Source organism: Polypterus senegalus, chromosome 4 (genome assembly GCF_016835505.1).
Source record: "Polypterus senegalus isolate Bchr_013 chromosome 4, ASM1683550v1, whole genome shotgun sequence".
Taxonomy (NCBI): Eukaryota; Metazoa; Chordata; class Cladistia; order Polypteriformes; family Polypteridae; genus Polypterus; species Polypterus senegalus.
The window spans coordinates 22,412,144-22,439,802 of NC_053157.1; the positions used below are offsets into that span (position 1 = coordinate 22,412,144).

General features: G+C 38.5%; 1 protein-coding gene across 1 annotated transcript in view; it reads left to right on the plus strand.

The window, feature by feature from the left end:
• Positions 1–24,487, plus strand: part of amacr (alpha-methylacyl-CoA racemase) — a 103,083-nt gene extending 78,596 nt beyond the window's left edge. The window contains exon 6 of the mRNA XM_039750335.1: positions 20,081–24,487. Within this exon, the coding sequence (XP_039606269.1) occupies positions 20,081–20,490 (410 nt within the window). The 3' untranslated portion in view covers positions 20,491–24,487. The remainder of the gene's footprint in view (positions 1–20,080) is intronic.
• The last annotated feature ends 3,172 nt before the right edge of the window (positions 24,488–27,659 follow it).

Genomic DNA, 27,659 nt, shown 5'->3' on the forward strand with positions numbered 1-27,659 from the left:
AGATTACTGTGTTTCTGAACCATTTAATAACTGACTCAATTAACACACTGTATCTCAGGAAGGGCATCCGGTGTAAAATTTTGCCAAATCAATATGCGGAAGATGATCCGCTGTGGTGACCCCTAACAAGAGCATCCAAAAGAAGAAGAAAATCTCAGTTATAGCAAGAAAGTTCTATCTCTTACTAACTTATAGGAGGAAAAGACTATACTGTTGTCTATGATTATGGAAGAAATTTCTATTCTATTCAAATTAGGAAAACATTAATATGAGTTTAACTCAAAACTTTACCTTTCTAAGATTGGCTCTTATAATCAGTGTCTTTTCTGCCCTTTTATTCTTGATTAACAGCTCCTGTCTCATTTGTTTGCAGTTCAGCATGGAGCAGGTGCTGTCTTTTGGGCAAGTCGGTTAACTGCCGTAAAGAATCAGTGCTTGAAGTTGAATAAAACATCTGTTGGTACTCCCAGTTCTTTTGGCTTCTTCATCCTTTTTAATATTAACCACAGAAGTGGCTTGGTGAAGATCTGAGCTCGCACTGATATATACATAAATTATTTTAGGAAGTAATGTAGTCTGTCTTGGAAGTGAGCTTGACTAAATTATCCGTTAATGCAAGTGGCAGAATGCACTGTTACATCAACATTGTCAGTAGATCCAGAAAGGGGAATGCCCACTTCAAGTGAAAATATTGTCAGCAGTGACATCTCTCAAATTGCTTGTGAAAGACTCAAACGTTATGTGGCTGGGTGTGGGTAGAAATAGAGCTATGATGAGCGAAGTATATTTGAGAAGCCAACAGGGTCCTCCAGTTTAATTTCTTTGTCCTTCTAACTTGGAGTAAGTGCCTTCAGGCAACAAATGGTATACACCTGCAGGGCAATAACCTGACCAGGAAGTGCTTCCCACGGCTTCTCCCTGGCAACAAAAGTATAACCAGTTCTTGTATAAAAGGTGTCAACTCACATAAATCCAGGTGAGCTTCATCCTCCGCCTCCCGACTCTGATTCCCTGAATGGTTGCCCTTTGAGACTACGTTTCCAATGATATCCTGTGGGTGTCCAAATTGATGGGTAACTGTAGAAGAACTGCCACCTCTCTTATTAGAAGATAAACTGTCCCAGTCCATCCACTGCATCCCAACTGCCCTGACTGGGATAGGAATCATTAGCCGCCCTGGCTGGGTTGCTTTTTCCAATTCACTGTCCATTCATTATGGTCTTCTGCCTGAGTAAGACAGCCCTCTCGAACGCAGTTGTGATGCTAGACCTTCCATGTTGCCACTCACTCTTTATTTATATATATATATATATATATATATATATATATATATATATATATATATATATATACTACTCAAAAGAATTAAAGGAACACTTTTAATCAGAGTATAGCATAAAGTCAATGAAACTTATGGGATATTAATCTGGTCAGTTAAGTAGCAGAGGGGTTGTTAATCAGTTTCAGCTGCTGTGGTGTTAATGAAATTAACAACAGATGCACTAGAGGGGCAACAATGAGATGACCCCCAAAACAGGAATGGTTTAACAGGTGGAGGCCACTGACATTTTTCCCTCCTCATCTTTTCTGGCTGTTTCTTCACTAGTTTTGCATTTGGCTACAGTCAGTGTCACTACTGGTAGCATGAGGCGATACCTGGACCCTACAGAGGTTGCACAGGTAGTCCAACTTCTCCAGGATGGCACATCAATACGTGTCATTGCCAGAAGGTTTGCTGTGTCTACCTGCACAGTCTCAAGGGCATGGAGGAGATTCTAGGAGACAAGCAGTTACTCTAGGAGAGCTGGAGAGGGCCATAGAAGGTCCATAACCCATCAGCAGGACCAGTATCTGCTCCTTTGGGCAAGGAGGAACAGGATGAGCACTGCCAGAGCCCTACAAAATGACCTCCAGCAGGCCACTGGTGTGAATGTCTCTGACCAAACAACCAGAAAGACTTCATGAGGGTGACCCAAGGGCCCCATGTCCTCTAATGGGCCCTGAGCTCACTGCCCAGCAGCATGCAGCTCGATTGGCATTCGCCATAGAATACCAGAATTGGCAGATGCACCACTGGTGCCCTGTGCTTTTACAGATGAGAGCAGGTTCACCCTGAGCACGTGACAGAAGTGAAAGGGTCTGGAGAAGCCATGGAGAACATTATGCTGCCTGTAACATCATTCAGCATGAGCAGTTTGGTGGTGGGTTAATGATTGTCTGGGGAGGCATATCCATGGAGGGTCACACAGACCGCTACAGGCTTGACAAAGGCACCTTGGCTGCCATTAGGTATCAGGATGAAATCCTTGGACCCATTGTCAGACCCTATGCTGGTACAGTGGCTCCTGGTGCATGACAATTCCTGGCCTCATGTGGTGAGAGTATGCAGGCAGTTCCTGGAGGATGAAGGAATTGATACCATTGACTGGCCACCACACTTTCCTGACCTAAATCCAATAGAACACCTCTGGGACATTATGTTTTGGTCAATCCAATGCCACCAGGTTGCACCTCAGACTGTCCAGGAGCTCAGTGATGCCCTGGTCCAGATCTGGGAGGAGATCCCCACAACACCATCTGTCATCTCATTAGAAGCATGCACCTATGTTGTCAGGCATGTATACAAGAACACAGGGGCCGTACAAACTACTGCGCACAATTTTGAGTTGCTGCAATTAAATTTTGGCAAAATGGACTAGCCTGCCACATCATTTTTCACTCTGATTTTGGGGCGTCTTTGAATTCAGGGCTCTGTAGGTTGATCATTTTCATTTCCATCAAACGATGTGGCATCCTTTCGTTCCTAACACATTACCCAGTCTATATCAGTATAGATATCCAGGAGGATTTCTTTTTCCCATTGAGATCTGATGTGTTTTCAAAGTGTTCCTTTAATTTTTTGAGCAGTTTAAAAAAATATACTATATATTTATATATATATATATATATTTATATATATATATATATATATATATATATTATATATATATATATACTAGGGATTTGCCCCTGCTCGCTCTGCTCACCAAACCCCCACATCCCTCCCCAAGCCTGTGATATGTGCCAGCCACTTTGTGTCTCTGCTGTGGATGTGGATTTCACTTTCACCGAACAACAAATCTTTTAATTCTCGCAGATACGCCTCTTCATTAGGAAGAAACATCACTTTTCCCAGAAGGCAACACGAATTAGACGATATATAAGTCTCCGACATAAAGTTTAAATCCGAACAATATATTTTGTTCAAAAGTTGCTCTGCATGTGTATCGCGCCAATGTTTTACAATTTGTTATGACGTTCTACTTTGTCAACTACTCTGTGTGTTTTATTTCCGGCCCCGGGTGTAGTTGTGTCTTAAAATAGCTTTCAGCCCCTACCAGGAGTCCTTGTCAAATAAAAATGACTGGACATACAGGAATCAAAAGCAATATATAGCAAAATTGGTAGGTGGGTATAAGGGAAAGGGTGGAATACTAAGGTGGGGTTTGGAAGGTTTTGGTCATAAAATCTTATTTATTTTAATGTGGATGTTTTTCCTTTTAAGCCTGCATATGAATAAGACATTCAGTAAAAGGAATACAAAACTATATGAAAGGTTATTACAGTTAATATAAGGTTAAAAGCTATGTTTATGATGTAAAAGCATACTTAAGTAACTCTGTACTGTATCAAATTTGTGTCTAGCCTAAACAATCCTGTTTAATTTTTCAATCAATAATAACACCAATGTGCCCTCCCATACTTGGCTTAACTCAAGGTGGATTATTAGATATTTTATATTTCCCAGTAGTTAATTATGCCTTAAAACATCATGCAATATGTATAGTAATTATGATAGCAGTGTCTCCAAATCTGCCAGTTACACCCATTTTTAATAATAAAGCTCTGTGTATTGAATTTCAGCCCATTTCCTTTCTGCCTTGATCTCTTTTAGGTATTAACTGCCCCTGAGATGTTTTTTGATGATTTAGGTTTGTGGAGATTCTAGACTCTAAGAATCAGGTCTCCATCCCTTCCATCTCTTTCTTTTTTTTCTTCATCTCAGATCTGAGATATGAAAGCACCTAAAGCACCCATCCCCTTTTCATTCCTTCTTGGTAGAACAACATAAGAATCCACTCTTTGCTGCACTGTGCAAGTCCATTGATCATACTTCTCTTCTGTAAATGTATGCAGGACTTGGAATTTTATTTTTGGCAGAAGCAGGGATTTCCCCAGGTAATAACAAATGGGGAGTATTTTATAGGCTGGGGGGCTGATTTCAGTGTAGGTTTTATAAAAGTAATATGATCTTTAAAGACTACCTAATTTATCTTACTATGTGCACGCATCTACAGTACTGTATTCAGTAAAGTGTTTCCAATTGGAAACTGAAAAGTATATACTGCTTAAAATTAAAAACATCTAAGTTCAACCATTATAATAAAAATACCAAGATTGTTCAGGATACTTTCATTTTCAACACCTTACTAAGAAAAATTCTTTAAAGCTCATTTTTCAACAGCACACTTTTCAAATTAAGTTTGTCAGAAAGTCACTTTGTCAGGTCTGTGACATTTGCTGTTGTGAGTTTTATATTTGCATCATCAGATACAAGAAACTTTAGCTGTTTAATAAACATACTGAAAGGTAACATTTAAAGGATGTGTCATTTTAATAAATTTTTAAAATGTAACACATTCCCAATACCTAAGTCTCTATATTTCCCCCATTTTCACATTTAGCCCAGCTTTGAAGTCCCCTTGATGTAATCAAACTTCTCTGCTGATTGATGATTAGTTCATTTTGTAGAATTCCTGCAAAAAGGTAATTGTTTTGCTGTTTTCAAGAGTCCTCATAACAAAAGAATTAGCATTTACTATTGCTTATTCTAGTGGACTCACCCAAAATTTGCTTCTAAACTGCAGTGAGCTTAAATACTGTATATTGTCTATAATAGGAAACTGTATCCCATTTGATCTCATTCTTCTTCATCTTCTTCCTCTTCATATATTCCCACTTCTTTTTGAGGTCAATGTGCTTGATCATCCTACTCCATACAACGCAGTCCTGCACCTCCTCCTCAGTCAGACCCTTTTCCTTCAGCTCTTCTTTTACTTTATCCATCCACTTCTGCTTTGGCCACCCTCTCTTTCTCTTCCCCGTATTTCCAATCCCATCACTCTTTTGCTCATGTGTTCATTGTCTGTCCCCCATCACATGTGCATACTACTTCAGCCCCCTTTCCTGTACTTTCTTAGATATCTCTCCTACTTTTGTTGTACCTCTGATTGTCTCATTTTTTATTCTGTCCTTTTTTTGACTCCACACATACATCTCAATATTCTTATTTTTGACACATCTAACTTCTTCCCATGCACTACTTTTATTGCCGGGTGTCTCAGCTTCTTACATCATTGATGGTCTTACCACTGTCTTAAAACTAACCTTTAACCTTTGCCTTATTTCTTTGATTCACGCACAGTACTCCTGATACCTTCTTTTAATTGCTCCATCCATAATGCACTCTATGGGTTATCCCTGCATCTAATTTTCCTCTTGGGTTACCACTGATCCTAGAAATTTAAATGTATCTATTCTTTTCAGTAGCTCTGCCTGCAGGCTAACCTCTGAATCCTAATCATCATTAACTTCTTTTATTATTTCTTCTTCCTAGTTTTCTTCAAGCCTCTGACTTCCAAAGCCATTCTGTAATTCTTCCAGCTTCCACTCCATGTCATGCACCAGTTGGGTTGGTCTTTTTTTCCCCACTTGCTCTCATACTATTTAAATATGTGCCATTATGTGTTTTCACTGTATTTGTTACTTTACATTGTTCTGCTATTACTTGCTACTTTGGTCCTCAACAAATGCACACATGTAATGTTTTTAAATCAAAGAAATAGTTTTCTATCAGCCTATTATCTCCATCTCTGCAGCTGTTACATGCATTAGATATCATATCATTAACATGGTTGATCACTTGTTGCAAAGCTGAGTCACACAAGTGACTGGTCAACTTGGAAGCTTTGAAACACTGACTACAGTAAATACATTTTGGAATGAATGTGCAGAGGAGATCCTTTCTTCACTGTTGAGGACTAGCCACAGATACAGATATAAACACTTTGGAATGTGTCTTGGCACTGCCTGTGTAGAGCGTCCTTTTTGCTCGTGCCTCTGTGCCGGCTGTCCTCCTATATCCCAAAGAAAGGTGACTTAGATTATCCAGTGACTTTAATTTGGATTTGTTTGAGAAAGTGTGCTTGTCATCCAGGGTTGTTTTCCACCTCACACCTCGTGCAGCAGGGATGAGCAATGTTTTCTTACAAACCTAAAGTGGATAGTCTGGTTAGAAAACTTTAGAAGGATGGATGGAAAGCTACAGCCACATTCATTATATTGAGAGGATGAGTGTCAAGACTCTGCTTGTTTATTTTGCTGTTTTTTGAAATTTCCTTATACATCAGTTACAATGTCTGCAAGTCATCACTAATTGGTCACATCATTGCATTCTCAAACCCTGCATAAATCATGTATTTTTTATTTTTCACATTATAACAGGAAAATAATTGCAGTCACAACAGCCTTTTTTCCATTTCTTTTTTATCTTCAAAAAGCCTGCTTTACAAAGTTAAACTGTGTTGGATTTTGAAATAACATGTTTGATTCTTGCAAGCTTGTGCAGAAATTCAAGTCCTGAAATGCATTTTAATGGTGTAAAGTAAATGAAGGGGGGCAGCTCTGCACTACATTTGTACTTCTTATAACCAAAGTAAAACATGACTGTGACTCGTATTCTTTCAATGCAAAATAGAATATTGTGTGCTCTATATTTCTTTTTGTCTTTGTTTTACAAGATGTTGCTTTAGATGCACACTGTTTGCAAATGCTTTCCTTTTTTCCATGATTTGCTTATTTATCCATCCATCCATCCATTGTCTAACCCGCTGAATCCGAACAGGGTCACGGGGGTCTGCTGGAGCCAATCCCAGCCAACACAGGGCACAAGGCAGGAACCAATCCTGGGCAGGGTGCCAACCCACCGCAGGACACACACAAACACACCCACACACCAAGCAAACACTAGTATTGTAATAATTCTGCAAAGCATGTTTTTTAATTTATTTTAATAATGTACTGTGGTGCGCTGCAGCTCTCCACAATGATTAAATGGAAAACGAAGACGTGGAAAATGTTTTGGGGTATAAACAGTCAAAAGAAGAATTATTTAAATCAGACAATAGTACCTCAATTTGAAAATTCTCTGGAAATGGAAACTAGCCTTGGAGTGTTAGCGTTATAATCTTAGTAACAGTCAAACCATTTAGAAAATGAGTTTGTAAAAGAAGTAGTACATGGAATAACTCAGGCAGAACTAAAAGCTTTGAGTTTACAGATTATAAAATAGAACAGTCAGTGTGTTGAAGCCTAATAAAACCCCTGGGCTTAAATGGGATTTTATTAGTGTTATAAAACCAAATTTAAAATGTTATTTATAAACTTTGATTAAGCTTATTCTGGCAAGTACCTCAAATGGACATAATACCTGATGATGACAAAATTGCAAATGTGACTTCAATCCACAAGAAAAGGGACAAAATGAATCCTAGTAGTAACAGACCAGTAAGCCCTATTTATATTTAATGTAAAATTCTAGAACCAGAAATCAATTGGAAGACTGGGTAAACCATTAAAATAATATACTAAATAATGGCCAGCATAGATCTTTCAAACATTTTAGAATATGCAACTGGAGCAGAAGCAAAGGATATGGCATACTTACTGATACTTTCAGGATACCTTTGATACAGTTTTACACCAAAAGTAACTTTGGAAATGGAAGTCATTGGCATCTGAAGTAACTTACAAAATTGGAGTTTAAGTTGCTTAATTGGCCAGAGACAAAGAGTACAAATAAGAGGGGTCTGCTCCACATGGGATGTGGTCATCAGTGGTGTCACAAGGATCCTTCTTCTTGCACCTTCCCTATTTAAAACTCATAATAATGACACGGATTCTAATACGGTTAGTAAATTTGTGAATTTTGCAGATGACAATAAAATGTGAGGAACAGTATGTGCTGTATTGTTATAAAAAAAAAAAACAAAATCATTGTGGATAATCTTAAAAACTGTATATATACACATATAAAATGCAGTATAACATAGACAAGTGCGAAGTATTCAACTCAGGCAAAATGAACATTAGTTATTAGTACAAGACTTTCAATGCTGATCTGCACTGAAGTAAAAAGAACTTCAGGGCTTGGCAAAACATGCTACGGAAATGTGCAGAATAAAATAAAAAAGCAAAAGAAATAAGAGCAAAATGTGCCTTTGGGGACTAAACTGCTAACTGTTACAGGATCACATATTTTAAACCTCATTATTCTTGAGCAGAAAAGACTATGTCGGGGCCTAATCCAAGTCTTCAACATCCATCATCCAATCCACTATATCCTAACTACAGGGTCATGGGGGTCTGCTGGAGCCAATCCCAGCCAACACAGGGCGCAAGGCAGGAAACAAACCCCGGGTAGGGTGCCAGCCCACCGCAGGGCACACACACCCACACAATAGGGACAATTTAGGATTGCCAATCCATCTAACCTGCATGTCTTTAGACTGTGGGAGGAAACCCACGCAGACACAAGGAGAACATGAAAACTCCAGGAAGCAACCTGGGAAGCGAACCAGGGTCTCCTAACTGCGAGGCAGCAGCGCTACCCACTGTGCCACCGTGCCGCCCAACTCTTCAACATGTACATGATAAATTTGATTAAACTGATTTCCTTCACTTAAGCAGTGAATTCCATACTCGAGGACACTGTGGAGAGTAAGGAGATGCACGTTTAAGACTGAAGCCAGGAAGCAGGTATTCATACAAAAAGTCATGGAATTCTGGAACAAAAGAGCAAGTAGTTAAACCAGAAACCTTGACAAACTTTTAAAAAGAATCTGGATGGGATGTTTGGACAGTTTCACTATTAGCTAAATAAATGAGCATGAACTGAATGGTCTCCTTTTCATGGTTGAAACATCTTATCTTCTTATGTTATAATGAATACTGACATTTTTCAAAGTATTTTTCTATTGAACCACATTTAATGATGACTAAAAGAGCCATAAACAAGAACACAGTGCTTACTCAGACATATTGAAGAACACTCAAAGGTGAAATTGCTGGTAAAGATGCAAGCAATGAGTACTTAAATAGACAATAATGCAGTGTTTCATTTTCATAACAAATTATACTCCTGCCTTAATGTGTGGAAAACTGTAAATTGCAGTCAGGAAGTGGGGAAAACATAATTTTAAGAGTTTTGAAAATTCTTTGAAATACAAATAATGGTACTGTTTACTAACATTTCGAAATAAACAAAGTGGTTTTATATGTAGGGTTGTACGTCTAATATGTCAAGTGCAGGGAAGTTCATATTTTGTAAAAAATGTTCTGATTTTCAAGGCATTGCAAGACATTAATTGCTAGCCTTTAATATTTACTTTTTTGTCTTGTTGTAAGTATTATTCAGTCTGCATTTTCACATCTTTAAAAGTAGTATGGATTTATTATTAATGCAGCACAGTTCCCTCGAATATGAGTTTCAAATGATCTCATTTTTAGGCCCGTCTCTGCTCTGGAATTCATTCAAGATGACATCCCCTGTTGGCTGTTCAAGCTCCCCGGGATGGCAGCAGTAATCAATTTGGGTTTTTTGAGTACAGACCATCTACCTAAAAGAGGCGTATGCCATGTGTGAATACAGTATATATATATATATATATATATATATATATATATATATATATATATATATATATATATATATATATATATATAAAATAAAAAATCCTTTTTAGCCTGGGACAAGACGTGACTTTTTCAAATCCCGCAAGACGAGACTTTGTGCCAAGACATTTAACCATGCCTGGGGCTAGAAATAAAAGACAAAGAGTAGATGACAAAGTAGAACATCTTAAAGAATTCAAAAATGCTGGTGCGATACACATGCAGAAAAGGTTAGAGATAATGAAAGTACTAAAATTCGAAAGTCTCAAAAAAAATTATAGTAAAGATCGCATTAGCGCAAACATACCGAAATTTTTACTCAGTGAAATAACGGAACAGAGAAAAGATTTTGAATATATTGTTCGGATTTAAACTTTAAGTTGGAGACTTGTAGATCATCTAATTCATGTTGCCATCAGGGAAAAGTAGTGTCTCTTCCTAATGAAGAGGCGTATCAGCGAGAATTAAAAGATTTGTTTGGTGAAAGTGAAATTCACATACGCGAACAGCAGAGATGCAAAGTGGCTGGCGCGTACCACAGGCCGGGGGGGTTGGCGAGCAAAGCAAGCAAGGGGCAAAGCCCCCTAGTGTGTATATATATATATATATATATATATATATATATATATATATATATATATATATATATATATATATATATATAATCTATTTATTTATTTATTTATTTATTGTGAAGGAATAAATACACAGAAACTCAGGTTAGGAGTTTGGGATCCTCCCCATATACTGGGTGTAGCGTCCAGTATAAAATAATGGTCAAGTTCAAAGCAAAACACTTGACAAAATAAAGGTCTCTCTCTGGTTATTTTGTACAAAAAACAAAGGAAGTGCAATCCACAGGGAGGAGGTGCAAGGAAGGCTGAAGCTGACATCAAATGAAGTGGCCAGAAGTAACGTCAGGAGTGAGGTTGATGGACTGTAGTCAGCCGACCCCACAGAGCCAGCCGAGGAGTCTTTTATCGGAACAGGACATGATGACCAGTATGGCTGTTTTACTCTGTCGTTTTTCTGTGGAGTTAAGAAAAGAAAAGCATTAGTACCTCGTCTTATCCCACTGTTTTTCAATCTTTCACGTGCGATCGAGCCTTTCGACTGTCCCGTAAGCATACATGTGTGACAATATATGTATCTTTAAGTATGAGTTTTTAATAGAGCAGAAGTTCTACCACCCAGATATATTAACTATTAGACTATGGAGTTTGGAGGTTATGGTTCCAAGCATCCACACAGAGTATGACTTACCATTTTCTGTTCAAAATGTTATCTGAAAAGAGTTCATAATGGCTAAAAAAAAACATGACCTGTGAATTCACTTTATTTTCAAGACCAACAAAATATTCTAAGGACTGGTACTGGTTTGTGGACCAGCAGTGGAAGGATAGAGAATAAGTTTATATTTTATTACCTGTAACTTTATTGTTTCTAACTCACTTCATAAATTTGTAATTTAACTTTTTTCCTTTTTTTAACTTATCCAATTCTTTTTAAATGCATTTTGCTTTGCTTGTCCACTTGCTTTTAATTGTGCACATTGTTTTCCTTTAGCAAAGCTGGACTACTTAAAAATAAAGTCAGCTGAAATTAAAGCAAACAAAGTCAATTCAATTAGCTATAGTCATTAGTTACTAATTAATTACTAATTAGTTATTACTGTGGCCCTTCCACGATCTGAATTTGACACCCTCTGTGCTTCCTTATCATAGCAAGGATGAGGCCCTTTCTAGAAGTATCACACAAAAATACATCCTTTAGTTTCTTGAGAATTTTTTAAATGGCCAGTAAGAGAGTTTGATGTTAAGTGTGCAGTCAAAGACAGCAGCTCAGGTCTTAGAGCTGTAGTGAGTTTTTATGTACCCTGCCAGCGGAAAAACGGACAAGGCCACTTGTTGCACAATAATTTCAAGGTTTAGATATGTGAGGGTCCTCTTAATGACATCAGTGTTAACATAGCACTTTGAGCTACATCATTTGTATGAAAATATGCTATATAAATAAATAAAATAAATTAAGAGTCATAATTCTGTACCAGAATTTGAAAAGTATGTGGATGAGGTTAGAACATTAGAACAATCTAGATGAGAACAGGCCATTCAGCTCAACAAAGTTTGCCAATCTTACCCACTTCACTCCTCTAAAATAACATCAAGTTGAGTTTGGAAAGTTCTTAAAGTCCTACTGTTTAGCACACTACATGGTCACTTATTTCATGTGCATGTGGCTCCCTGTGAAAAGAAATCTTCCTAATTTTTGTGTGAAATTTACCTTTACCAAGTTTCTATGAGTACTGCATCCCCGTGTTCATGTTGAACTGATTTAAAGTCATAGTCTTGATCCACTGCACTAATTCCCCTCATAATTTTAAACACTTCAATCATGTCTCCGCTTTAAAGGACTGAGTGGAGGTGATTACCTGCCGGCCAGGGGATGGCGGGGTGCTCTAAACCTATTTCTGTTATCTCTGCAGACCAAATACGGGAAAACCTGTCTGATTTAATGTCACTTCCGATTCCGGCGCCCAGTCTGATATCACGTCCTGTTCCAGTACCCAGACTGATGTCACGTCCTGTTCCGGCACCCAGACTGGCGTCACTTCCTGTTCCGGTGCCCAGACTGATGTCACTTCCTGTTCTGGTCAAATGACATCACTTCCGGTTTACAGCATATAAATCTTCCATCTTGCCAAGCTAGTTCAGTTCATTCTGGGAACTCAAATCAACAACACCTTTGTCTTGACTTCAAACCTTTGCAGCTAGGAACAATATATGGGTGGCTTTTTCAGTGTGTTGAGACTCATTCTTTTGCACCTGTCAATCACAAAAAATATCAAGACAGCAAAAATGCAGAAGAACTCACCACAGTGCAAGCACATTCACAATGAGCTGCAAAGAACTGTGGGTTTCCCTCAGCCTTTATAGGGTTGAGGGCAGTCCTTAGACGGTGATGGGCAGGTGGCCCCACCTCTTGGGTGAACACCGACAAAACTCATGGAACATTAAAGAACATGTACTGGTACATAAAAACTAAATGGCATTGCGGTAACAACAGAACACCTCACCTCCCGATTCACGCCCACTGAATACAGCCAGGGATTGGGAAATGCGTTTTGACCCAAATCAGAATCTCACCTTCCCATCTGAAATTGCATTCACCAATCTGTGCCCAAATTTGCCGTTGTGTCTTTATCGTTGACCTGACAGATCTTTGGGAGGATGCCATCAATGAGAGGCATATAAAAGAAAAAAGCTGCTGTATGCCAGTCTCATAGCTGAGGCATAGAAGTGAGGCTGGAAGGTGAAGGTACGTGCAGTGGAGATGGGTTGCAGGGGCTTTGTAGCCAGTTCCACTACAAAACTACTGAAGTAAGTGGGCAATAGAGAGCAGGCCCATCGGAAGGCAATTAAGGAACTCACCACTGTCAAGGTCACTGGTTGTGGCTGAAGCAAAAGGAGACAGCACGAGCTGCCAAATGACCACTTAGTAACCATCCAACATACACCCAGATCTGACCAGCATGTGGTGGCCTGCCTCACTTTGGCTGAGGGTGTCTTGTGGAAAAAAGGCTGAAACACACTATGAGGCCGAGGTACACAAATGATGATGTGTCGTACTGGTAGAAGCAACACTAAGTGGTCATCATCAGTGTCATTCCAACAAAGAAGACACCTTTAACCCCACTCAAGGCAAGTGCTATGCTGAATCATCAGCGATTGTAATACCTAGCCCTATTAAGCAAACTTATGATCTATTATTTAGTGTATTTTTCAAGTTTTACTTCTCCAGATTCAGCATGTTAATCATTCTATGACCATTACAATTGGCTTTTCAATATTTATTGCAGTCTTGTTCTATAATATCACAATAATGTAAAGTAAATGTCATATCATGTGTTGCCTCGCAACTGCAGATACAGGCTGGGATTCATATTTGTGAAGATCTTCATTTTAAATTTGTAGTTCCCTTTACAGAAGATGCAGCACAACCTGCTATTTCATTTACCTTATTTTTTGCTATTAAATAAAGTTCTCCAGGTAATATGTAAACATGCTATAAGATATGTTTCAAGACACTGACTCAAAAGCAAAAACAAGGCTGTCTTTAAAATTGCTGAGGAGATTCTGCTATGCTGGTTACCCACTGGTTTATTTGTAAATTGGCCGAGCGAGACATCTCATCACTGTTCCCCAGTGATTTCAATTCACTTCCACTTCTAGGCATGTTTTGAGTCACTTTTATATTTGACATTTTTCATATATTTTGTTGGAAGCTGCCAAGAAAACCCCAAATGATATCTTTTTCAAAACGTGTCATATCTCCTGATTTTCTGGTATTTTCTTTTTTTTTGACAGGTAGCCTGCAATTGTACCCTTAACATCTGTAATTCCGAACTCAGTTAACATCATCTGAGTAAGAGCTCCTTAAGACCTCGAGCAAGAATCTAATTGTGTCCTTTGTTAATGACAGGCATTGAATTTGCCTAACATGTAAAATCTTGATAAATACTTTAGCTATTGTAGTTTTGAAGTAGAGTATGCAATTAGACACCTGAATTGTCTGTACATCATAAATGTTGGAAAATAATTCTTCATTACAGCCAAGTATGAGTTTTATTTTACCTTTTCCGTTAACCATCATTTATATATAAAAAGGCATTACAATAATAGAGAACATTTGTTTCCTAATAAGAAATATCGATTTCCAGGTAGTAATATTATTAGTCCTTTGCAGTCAGCAGAAAATTTCAGCACAAGTGATTTTGTGTCTGGATATTCTAAATGAAATGATTAAAGCACCCTACATGTGGAGCTTTGTACAATTTTTGGAAGTGTAATTTATATCAGGGTAAGGTTTACACATGGCAGAGCGTACATCCTCCCTTCAATACGTGATTCATTACAAGTAAATGACAGTTCTCTTACAAAGATGGATGGTGCATGTTTCGATACATTTCCTCACCACTGTGTAGTAATGACGCCTAATAGTGTCTGCTTTGATGTGTAGTGACAGTAAATTACTTTATTCTTAGGAGTCCTAGAATCACTGTACACTACAAAGTCGAAAACATTGGAGAAGGAGTATTTTTTTTATTATTCTTTTGCATTTTTTGTCACTTTGTCTGTTGTACAATTGACATTGCTGTGTTTGTTTTCCTTTCAAAGAAGGGGTTTATAAATTAAAATGACTAAGCTACTTGGCTTAAACTTCTGTTTGCTAAAAATACAGCGTAAGCACAGGAGATGCCAGACATTTCATTATTTATGTGCCTACTTAAACTGACTAAATTAAGGTCATTTTGTAAATATTCTAATCTAAAGCTTATTGTATGACAATGTATCGTTGCACACAAATAATTTGTCTTTTATTTGATAGATATGATGAAAGTGAAGTTTGCATTCTGCTTTATGTGTGATTTTTTGTGTATTTTGGGTTTTCTTTTTAGATCCTAAAATCATACTATATAAATTGGTGTCTTTAAAGTAGAAATGAGTCTGGACATGTACAGCTTCTACAAAAAGTATTCACCCCTTCAAAAGTTTTCAAATTTTATTGTTATATGACATTGAAACATAGTGTATTTAATTTGCCTTTTTTTGAAACTTATCATCAGAAAAATAGTTTAATTTTAAAAACAGATCTCTACAGAGTGGTCTAAATGAATTGCAAATATGAAATGCAATATAATTGATAGTGTAAGTTTTACCCGCTTCTAATCAGTATTCAGCAGGCGCACTTCTGGTAGCCAGCCATGACAGCCTTCTGTTTGTGTGCCCAGGTCTCTCTTTCTCTGTCACCAAGGGTGTGATCATTCCTTTTACTGACTCATTAGAAAAAAAACACTCAGCTACAGTGTATTTGCATTTCACTATGTATTGTGGACTTACTCTGTCCATCATTCTTACACAAGATTGCTAAGAGCTGAAACAGGCTCTTAGATTTCAGTTATTCCAGTACTTATAAGTCACCCAGCATACTAAAGTCAGTCATAGTTTTGTGACACTACTGAAACTCTCTACTTCTAATGTGTTAATGTATTGAATATGCAGTAGCTATCGGAAAAGTAAGTACTTTTAAATAAAGTCAGAGGGTTCAATTTCTATATGAGCATAGAAAGTAGTCTAGACACTTCTTGGAATTATATAGTGTGAAAAATCAGCCTCGGCACAGACAGGCACGGACTCCAAATGTACAAAACACGCACCGTTTATTTATAGACCACACAACACCAATACAGTGTACAAGAATACCACACTCAACTCAGTCCTTTCTCTTTCTTCAGGCCGCCTCCACTCCTCTCACATAAGGTCGGTCCTATTCCACCCGACTCCGGCTCCTCGAGTGGTGGCTGCAGGCTCCTCTTATAGCCCACCCAGAAATGCTTCAGGTGCAGTATGTGCTATAAATGTCCAACAGGGCTGGAAGCTCTATCCCGATAATTCTCTGCACACTCAACACAACCCGATATAGAGCTTTCCGATCAGCTGCTGTGCAGCTATGATAACATACATACATATAATGGGTTAAAATACTCTCAGTGGTGCACTAAGAGTAACAACGCTAAAGCAGCTATAGTATTTGGAATAGTTTGGCCATTCCGTGCACCAGGATTGTTACAGACTGGTTACAATTAAGTGAATTAAATTTGTAAGCAATAAGCAATTAATTTGAGTGTATTTGATACTGCCCTCGTCATTGATGCGAGTATGAAAAAGAAAGGGAAACGACAGAGAAACAGTAGCAATGCTTTGATGCTGGATGCCTCCAGTTTGCAAAACTGAGCAGAAAAGTGCATACATATGATGCAAGGCTGCCATGAAAATGTGTGTTGCTTTATGCCAATTTTAGTTTTTAGACATTGGAATGTGGAAATGGGCATACGCAACATTTTAGTGTGAGTACACCATTTATATATGAGGCCCCTGGTCTTTATTTTTCTCACAACACACACACTTTCTTGTACATGTCTCAAAACAAACGGTATATGTGCAGACAGTATCCTGAGCTGGAGTGGAATACATATTATGTTAAAAGGGCAAGCTCAATTATAGGATGTACTAGCAAAATACCCGCGCTTTGCAGCAGCGAAGTACTGCCTTAAAATTTTTATTAAGAAGAAAATTAAACCTTTTTAAACTGAGGGAAAATATACCAATAATTATTTGTTAAGGATCTCTTTGTATACCACATTGTTAGTTCGACCCTCTGGTTGTAATATGACCAAGCTGTGCGCTGAGCTTATACTCTTGAGCATGCAACGTACAGTTGGCCATGTGAACAGTAATCTTGTTTCAAATCTCAAAACTTGGATTGCTGCTGTCATAATCGGTTTGAGTTTCATGGTTTGTTTCAATTACGACAGTATTTGTAGGACTTGTGTTGAAGAGACATTCGGCATCTGTCAAGCGGTGTAAGTATACAACCGGTTTCATCGATAACTTTACATCCAGCTTTTAAGAGTTTAAACATTCATAAACATCAAAGTGTCCACTACTGAAATCGTCACCTGTCAATCTAAGATGTTTAAGAGGCATTGGCGGTTGTCAAAAGGTGTAAAATATTTGGCCATTTCGGTACACTTGAAAGCGACAACCGAACAATTCAGCGGCAGCCATCAACTCACATGCAGAACCATAGGTGAAGGGCTTAAGCATTTCACTCTTATAGTGCTCCTGTGTAGTATAATTATCTGCTGTACCATCATCAGTCCACACCTTGAACCTGTCCCAGTCATTCAATACATAAGACACAATGTTCCTCCGGATATCAAGAGTGAGCCTGATATGGCCGTGCAATATGTAACAAAGAGAATGGAAAAGGTAGGTGCCATCTCCGGGCATGGAAACCACTCGGTAAGTGACAGTTCTTTGATCGATGGTGATCACGATAGACATGTTAATGCGGGTACGGTTGGAATGATAAAGGAAATGGATACCTGAACAATGTAAAGTAAGTCTAAAATATCTACAAAATAACTATAATCGTAATAAATGAACAATAAAACAGCGGAGAAGCCGTGGATTAAATAAAAAGGCTGTAGTTATCAGTAGGGAGATGTGAATCCTTGACGAAGCAAGGAAGGAAATGTAGAGACTGGAGCGACGGACGGCCTTATATAGGCAGGCAGCCAACAACGTGGGAGGCGTTGGGTTTCGGTTAGCGCAGGGAGGCCGCCTACCAAATTTCGTGAAGATGGGGCCATAAATAAGAAAGTTCAACATGGCGGACATTGTCGACTGTTATGACCGTTACGTGTAGAATTTTGAAATGAAACCTGCTTAACTTTTATAAGTAAGCTGTAAGGAATAAGCCTGCCAAATTTCAGCCTTCTACCTACACGGGAAGTTGGAGAATTAGTGATGAGTCAGTGAGTGAGTGAGTCAGTCAGTCAGTGAGGGCTTTGCCTTTTATTAGTATAGATTCTGGGCCCCCTGGAGGTCATAGCAAAGGACATAATTAAAACAAAACTAAGTGCCATTATGAACAATGCTGCATAGCCTCACTCTGTGACGCACTAACATTGCAGACTTTCAGCCAACAAATTATTGTCGAGAAATGTGATCGTGGCTCCTTTATATGTACCAACAGCAATATGCCTGTGACAGCCAAGTCAGAACGTTTCTTTCTTTTGATTTTTTAAAATCATTCCAATGTGTGTTCAGATCAATGTGTGTGTGTGTGTGTGTATTTTTTATTAATTTATATATGTATTTATTTATTTAACTCTTTGAGGGCTGAATATTTTTTCCAAAGAAATGAGTTTTCTGAAAAACACACAAAGCAATGGTTTCACACATAAGTCAACATAAAACGTCAGTTGCTATGTGCTGCGGCTGCTGTTAGCACATGTACAGCATCTCTGGCAGCAGTGGCTGCGTTGGGGGCACCTCAATGGTCAGCAAGAATGCATGGTGGGCAGCTGCCGGCCTGTCTTCACACAGCAGGTGGGTGGTGGTGGCGGTCGCAGTGTGGCGCAATCTGGTTTTGTACCTCTTGTCATCATAAGTGGTGGTCCTCCTAGGCAAACACTTCTGTAGGCACATCTGCTACACGAAAGTGTTCAGCAACACGATCACCTGGGGACTGATCAGATGATGCTGGTACCTCACTTTCGTTTTTGATCTCCATCTCCAGATCACTTGCATCAAACTCGGAGTCTGACAAGTCAGAGTCCTATTAAACAAAATTACGTAAAACGCCCATGGAGCATTTTGCTTTGTACATTTGCTTTGGTCTCTCACCAGATGTCGGTGCCATTTTAGAGGTTGTTTGCTCTTCGCTACTCACGTACGCATAGGGAATCGAGGTTAAATCAAAAAGCTTATGTAACTTTCCTTCTAGCAAAGAGAGTCGAACTAAAATGTAAGGGCGAATTTTGTTGCAGTTTACAGTTGATTACCATCTTCTACTCCTGAATTTTGACAAAAGTTGACATCAGCCCTGAAAGAGTTAAAGAGCTTCGGTAACAAGCCAAATTTCCCCCTAGGGACAAATAAAGATTGATCGATCTGTGTCTGTCTAAAGTATGGTAACCACTGTTTTGATTCAATTTAAATTATTCATAAGTACTTTATAAGCTTGTTGGTAGGGATGTAAGAACAGAAGTCATTGGTTGCACATTAGCACACAGGAAATGGAAAACAATAATTTTCAAACAGTATCTTCAGAGTAAAAATGTTCAGCAACTTCTATTCATAAAAAGTTGTTAAGAACAAAAGAATCAATTTTCTAAAATAATATGAATGCAATATTTTGAAATATAGCTACTTTTCTGTCAGTGCATTGCTGCATGCTGAGTTCAGTAACGGTGAAGTTGTGGAGTATTATGAGTAGGATTCGAAACAGCAATGATCCTTATTACTCCACACTCTTGGGAGATGCAGTTTTACGGGCAGTGTGACAGTTTTCCTGATTTAAAACATATTCAAGTAAAAATTTAATTTTAATACACAGGAAATTCACCTACATTGTTAGTATCCGTACAACATTGCACAATTTATATTCCTGAAGGTTTGAAACAGTGTTGTTTAAGATTTCAGAGTTTTGTTTGTAGGGAACCTTTAATACTCATTTAATTGCATTGTCTGCATTCTGTTGGAGATTTCTTACAAAAGCTTTAATATAGGCCAAAACGTGTTTTCCTCTTGAAATTGTAGCTGGTTTCTTCCTAAAAATACTTCACATTTATAAGAAATATGAATGACTACCACCAAACAGGTAGCTACTATACAGCGTTTATATGTAATGATTATGTCCAACATTGCTCATTGTTCCTCTCTCATTTCTCTTTCATTAGGACTTGGTTTGGACTCTACTCAGTTGCCACTACAGATGAGTAATTCTGACTGGCCACAGCTAAAGAAAATCTTTGCAGATGTGTTTGCAAGCAAAACCCAGGAAGAATGGTGTAAGATTTTTGATGGGAAAGATGCTTGTGTTACTCCGGTACTGTCACTAGATGAAGTTGCCTCTCACCCACACAATAAGGAACGTGGATCTTTCATGGTAGATAGCCAGGGTGGTATTAGCCCAAGGCCGGCACCCATTCTTTCTAGGACTCCAGCTAACCCAAGCCTCAACAGAGACCCACTAATAGGAGAACACACAGTTTCTATTCTCTCTGAGTTTGGATACAGTCAAGAAGATATTGAAAACCTTATGTTGTCTGGAGTCATAGCCTCTAACAAAACAAAATCAAATTTATAGAAATTTAAATTGATCATTTTGAAATCAATTAGACTTCTAATTCCAGCCAAATTATAGTCAATAGAGTATTTTTGCTAATCATTAGTGATTTGTTTTTAAATGCGTGTGACAAAACTAACAATATTTAACAAAAAGATTGTATTATTTCCTTGATTACTACATATTTTTAACCAAATAAAGATGATGCTACCTCATTTTCCATCAGGCATTTTGAATATGAAGATCCAGAAGCATCTACAACACTATCAATAATACCATCAGGGATTACAATTGGTTTTGTTTTTTCTTTTTCCTTCTCCATGCCTGAGAATCCTGAATTTGGCAAAAAGGAAAACTAATGGATTGTTAGAAAAAGGCTTCCAAATATTCTCCTCAAGGGATGTAATGTTGGCTATTTAGGGTCACAAGACCTGCTTTTGCAAGTATTTATTTGGTTTGGCTGCAGTTATCTTTCATTTGTTTAGAGTAATTATTGTGTTCACTGTAATAGAATCCTCAAAGTGAAACCAGTTTTATCCAACAAATTGGGATATTAAATTAATAAAATTAAGTATAACTAGAATCCACATTACATTGAAAACCACCAGAAAACTGGAACAGAATATTCTCATAAACATAATTGAAACAAATATTTATAGATAGATTCAGGGACATACATGAAGGTACACAATGTTACATATTGACGAGTTTAAATCTCAGCCCAGACAGTATTGGTGTGCCGTTTCTACAGCACACTCAACTAATATTGGTGCCCTGAGTATGTACAAGTAAAATGGGGTGCAAAAAAAAGTAATTATTTTGTATTAGTTTGATCAGTTTTATTCAAAACATTCACACAATTCTAACCTTTAACTCAAGTAAAATAATTAAAAGGAAAAAGAAATTATCACAAAACAAATACTTTTCTCAGATATGTGTGCCATAATTATTGGCACTCTAAGCAAGTCATTTGGGTAAAATCTACCTGAAGAATAATCCCATTCAGATTTTACGTTTTTAAAATCATCTCAGTTGTTAGGCACATGGGTAGGTCGTAGATGGGCAGCCATAACTTCCTGTTTCATTGGGGTGTACATATGCGGTGGCACATTGGCCAAATTCCCTTAGTTCTCCATCACAATGGTGAAGACCCAAGAATGCAGTAATGATGTGCGACAAAATGATGTTGAGCTGCACAAATCAAAAAATTCTAACAGACAACTGTTGAATTGTTAAAAATGCCAATTTCCACAATCAAGACAATAATTAATACATTTAAAATCCAATGAAGATGTCAAGAATTGCCCCAGAAAAGGACTTGTGTCTATATTGACCCACTCATGTGGTGATACAATCTTAAAGCATCAAAACTGGAGAATTGTAGACATTAGTTAGGTCTTAGGGTCAAAAAGTCACTAAAATTCTACTTTACCAAACTTTACTGGAACGTCAGATTAGATGGAACAAAAAAATACAGCTTTTTTAGCAACAATTACCGAGGTGGGTATGGCCTACAGTAGATGCATGAAGAAAAGTACCATATCCCGACTGTGAAGTATGGTGGTGAACCATTGATGTTGTGGGACTGTTTTTCTGGCAAAGGCCCTGGACATCTTGTATATTGTATATAGTATTATGAACTCCATCAAGTGTCAGGAGATATTAAATCTAAATCTGACTACCTCTGCCGGGAAGCTTAAACTGGGCCGTGATTGGGTCTTCTGGCAGGTCAGTTACCCAAAACACACCTAAAATAATTAACACAAAAATGGTTTGGTGATCACAAAATCAAAGTTTTGCCAAGGCCATCCCAGGTGCCTGATGTAAACCCTGTTGGGATGAGCTGAAGATAAAGGGAGGTTCTACGTGGAGGAAAGCTCTCAGATCCAACCTCATTAAGCATTTTAAGAGAAGACTTCCAAGCTGTTATCCATATTTTTCCTTCCACAGCCCTGAGACATGCAGTTTAGGCTAACTGGAAACTCTGAAATGGCTGAGTGACTATGGGTGCGTGCGTCTGTCTGTGGTTGATTCCTGACACTACCAAAATAGACTTCATGACCATGAACTGAATTAAACAGAAATCTAAAATTGATGAATCAAAACATATTTTCATCATACAAAAATGCATTATTACACATTTTTAAATATAATAATAAATAATTGTTACCTTATATTTTAGCTAAAGAGTTCATGGCTATTTTTTTCCATGAGTATAGATACATTCAGAATATATCTTGTAAACTAGAGTATGTAATCAAGGTCATTTAAAAATATTTCTGAAATACCTTCAGTAATTTATGTATTTTAAAAGTGAGACCTGATATGAACAGGCTCTGAAAGGTATAGTTTACACTGATTCTTCACTGCTTTGCCACAATAATAGATAGTGTAAAAATCATTAAGGATTTTATTTGATTTACAATGGAAATCTTGTTGCTTTGGGACATGTGTAGTGGTTTAAGTGAGCTGCAAAAATAATTATGTTTTAAATTGAAACTAATGTTAGCTAAGCTAAATGTTAAAGTCATAATAGGAATAACTACTTGTGTGAAATATTCAGGAATTTCTTCTATAGCTTACTACACGCAAAGCAATTGAATCATAACTGAGGTATGTATCTATCTATTCATGCAGTTTCTGAGTACTCTGTTTTCCTTACAGGGACGGGTTGAGCATGTCTCAGTAGCAATGGGAAAGACTCCGCGCTGGGCATTATGCTGGTTCATCACAGGGAATGCTCACTCACATGCTAGGAAATATCCACAAGGTTTTGCTTCCTAAAAAATGTTGGTGATTATAGCTTCAAGCTGAACAAATACAGTTTCAGACTGACTGTATCATGTAGAAATATGGGGAAACATGAAAATATTGAATTTAATATGTTTAATGATGCTGACGCATTGCATTACTTCATCTGTGCTAATACTGTTTTACTGCTGAATTTTCGATGCTGTTCACTTCAGTGTCCAACAACAGTCACCAGCATTCATGGATTTCACTTGCCTTGATACTGTCTTCCATTGTTGGCATATTCTGGTGAAATTTGACACCATGTTTGTTACTAACTGCACCAAGATTAGCAGCGAAGAAGCCCAAGTGTAAATGTGCAAGTGTGTTTAGCAACATGTTGCACTTCATGATTTTATATATTTGAAGCATGCAGTCAACCAGTTGAATGTAGTTTGTTGCTTTGTAGTTGCCAAGAAAATCCTCACCAACATTCTTGAATACCTTTCATGTGATTTTGCTCTGGCCCCACTTATAGATCTTCAAACCACCTGTCATTGGTGACATGTCTAATTTGTGGACCAACAAAAATGCCCTCTTTAAACATGGCATCAGTTATTCATGGTAACATCTATCTCAAATATTGAAATCCTTTACCTTCCTTGTTCACTGCTTTCAGAAAATACGTCATCAGTTCCAAGTTTTATATAAACTAAACACTTATGGAGCGGTCAGTTCTTTTATTGTAATGAGATTCTTCAGCATGGCTGCCCCATTCATAAATGAAACAACAGTATTTGGTATGGCTGAGCTGAAGTCCTAGTAGCAGTGCCACTACCTTTAAATGGGCACAGATGTTCCAGTTCTAGATGTTGTACTGTATATGTACAGTATACTTATAATATCAGAGGAAATCACAACAATAGGCAGCTACAATAAAATGGTATGTGATTGAAAAATGTAAAGGTAATTTTTGTGGCCAAAAGGTATACAAATAAGTGTCCAGGAAGCAAAATCTTCATTATCTAGTGTAATTAATATTTTCACAATACTTTAGTCAGATGTTATGTACTATGCGCAAGCAACACTGCTACTGCACAGCATTTTGGAACTGTCTTCAGTGGAGAGTTAGCTTGCCAACACCCCCGCATGTTTGCACCTTCTCAAGTGCCGCTGGATTACTTACATGGTCTGGAGAAATGCAGCCGTACTGACATCCATTATCCAACCTGCTATATCCTAACTACAGGGTCACGGGGGTCTGCTGGAGCCAATCCCAGCCAACACAGGCTGCAAGGCAGGAAACAAACCCAGGGCAGGGTGCCAGCCCACCACAGGGCACACACATACACACACTAGGGACAATTTAGAATCGCCAATGCACCTAACCTGCATGTCTTTGGACTGTGGGAGGAAACCCACGCAGGGAGGACCCAGGAAGCGAACCCAGGTCTCCTTACTGCAAGGCAGCAGCGCTACCCACTGCGCCACCATGCCGCCCCATACTGACATGGAATTCTAAAATTTTCAGGTATTAGTGAATGTAAGGATGTGTAATGGGGGTTGTGGACGAGAGGTGAAAAAGAGAGTGTAGGTAGGGTGGAATGGGTGGAGAAGAGTGTCAGGAGTGATTTGTGACAGACGGATATCAGCAAGAGTGAAGGGGAAGGTCTACAGGACGGTAGTGAGACCAGCTATGTTATATGGGCTGCAGACGGTGGCACAGACCAGAAAGCAGGAGACAGAGCTGGAGGTGGCAGAGTTAAAGATGCTAAGATTTGCATTGGGTGTGACGAGGATGGACAGGATTAGAAATGAGGACATTAGAGGGTCAGCTCAGGTTGGACAGTTGGAAGACAAAGTCAGAGAGGCGACATTGCGTTGGTTTGGACATGTGCAGAGGAGAGATGCTGAGTATATTGGGAAAAGGAGGCTAAGGATAGAGCTACCAGGGAAGAGGAAAAGAGAAAGGTCTAAGAGAAGGTTTATGGATGTGGTGAGAGAGGACATGCAGGTGATGTATGTGACAGAGGAAGATGACGAGGACAGGAAGAGATGGAAAAAAGAGGATGCGCTGTGGCAACCCCTAATGGGAGCAGCCGAAAGAAGAAGAAGTGAATGTAAGGATTTGTCAGTGTGTGCTTTGATGGACTGGCTTTTTGTCCAGGTTTAGTCTCTGTTTTTCACTCACTCCAGCTAGGGTAAACTCTTTTCTTATGTATTGGATAAAGCAAGCTTTGTCAATGTTTGAATTTACATAGTTGTCATAAAAACCTAGCGGCACTATCCTGTAAGTCCGACACAGCAACTGTAATAACCAGATAGGCAGGATCTCCCTGCATAGTTAAGATCATCCATCCATCAACTATCCAACCCGCTATATCCTAACTACAGGGTCACAGGGGTCTGCTGGAGCCAATCCCAGCCAATACAGGGCGCAAGGCAGGAAACAAACCCTGGGCAGGGCGCCAGCCCACCTCAGGGCACACACACACCCACACTAGGGTCAATTTAGAATCACCAATGCATCTAACCTGCATGTCTTTGGACTGCGGGAGGAAACCGGAGCACCTGGAAGAAACCCATGCAGACACGAGGAGAACATGCAAACTCCATGCAGAGAGGACCCGGGAAGCGAACCCGTGCCGTGCCGCTCTATTTAAGATCAGTTCCAATCAATACTGTTCATTATCTACACAACAATTTACATGTCCTGCAGCCAGTTTGTTGTCGGTTAGAAGCATGACTAGTAACATGATTGAACATCCACTTAATGCCATCTCAGTAAGCTTCTGTGTACCATCTCTTCTCAAGCAGCCCCGGGTTAATTACAGCAGCTCAAAGGAAACTGTCAGCAGTGCGCAAGATGGTGAAGGGAGGGCTAAAGTCTGGGAAATGTTTGATGTAAATATAGACAGGAAAAAAAAAGTCATTTATTAATATTACATTGTATTAAACAAAGAAATATAATTATGTGATAAAAGAGTCTTAATTAAGTCATTTTTCTCAGTATCCCTAGAACAGTAGGAAACCACATAAAACTAGGTTTGGCAGTATAACTGATTACATTTTTTTTTTGGTTGTTTTTAAACTTCTGAACAGCATTTAATTTGATATGTGTACTAGTAAATATCTCAGGTTTTAAATAGATCATGTTTCAGGAATTGTGACTCACTTCAGCTGAAATAAATGATCTGTAACTCCTACATCTCATCACATTGTAAAATTTGTACACAACTGTTTTAAAGAATGGTTTTATTTCACCGTAAGTTACATATGAGAATCCTGTAAGAGAGAATTTAATCTGTTTATATTATCTGTTAAAGAGGCTAATAAAGAGTGTCTTTGTTTTGTTATTTTAAACTGGAACAGTCATGTTTTGTTATAGTCATAGTGAAATAGAGTGAAGTACTCTGTTACAAGTGAGCTTTGGAAAAAAAAAATCACCATGTGAAACAATGCAGTCTTTTTAATTAAAAGTCACCAGAAAAGATCACACCAGTGATGGCACTCATATGGTACTCAGCTGGTGGAAGACCTCAAATCTGAGGAATTAAAGCACTGGTGTTGTGGCAGAAACTTGCTGCTTAAAGAAGGCACACGGAGTTCCAGGAAGGTAGCAAAATCCAGTTTTATTGCGTGATGAACACACGGACCCCAATCAAGTGAAATGAGCAATTAGCAAATTCAGCAAGCTTACATTTATTACAATTCTTATCACTTATGCAAAATAATCTCCTCCTTCTCTCCGCTCTTCCCATCATTACTCAATGTCCATCACCTGACCCAAACTGCATTCATTACTTCATACCCTGCGCAGGTGTCCAAAACCTATCAGTCGATTCCCACCAGTAAGTTGGAATCAGGCAGACCCACACATTAGATACCACTAACGGCGTACTGCACGATAACGTGCAGTGAATACACTTGACTTGAGCATTCCTAGTTTTCATCCTCTTTCTCTGTACGTTTACCATTTGTTTGCTCAGAGATTGAAGCACTTGCTGCTCCCTGAGCAGCTCTTCATTTCTCCACCCTAGTGGCCCACTTCTGTTCTTTCATCGGCATCTTTTCGCATTAAAACTGATTAAGTCAGTGTTTGTGTTGCAATTACTTAGTAGGTTTTCCTTAATTTTTCACTTAAGCTGGCACAAATCATTCTTGAGGCAGATTGAAGACTTAAGATATGAAGAAGCAGAGGAAGTGACGGCAAAGGTGGTAGGGATGATAACAGTGCCTGTACACATGTGCCATGCAGCCACCCTACTGGTCGCTGCCGAGAGTTGATTCTATAATAAGATAAAATAAAAAGAGGAATAACCTTGGAGGTCAATTATCACCCCGAAAGCGGATAGTAGACGTCATGTAGTATATGTGTACCAAATTTCAGGTCAATAGGTCAAACGGTTTGTGAGCTACAGGTGATTTCAAATCCTGGACAGACAAATGGACAGCCACGT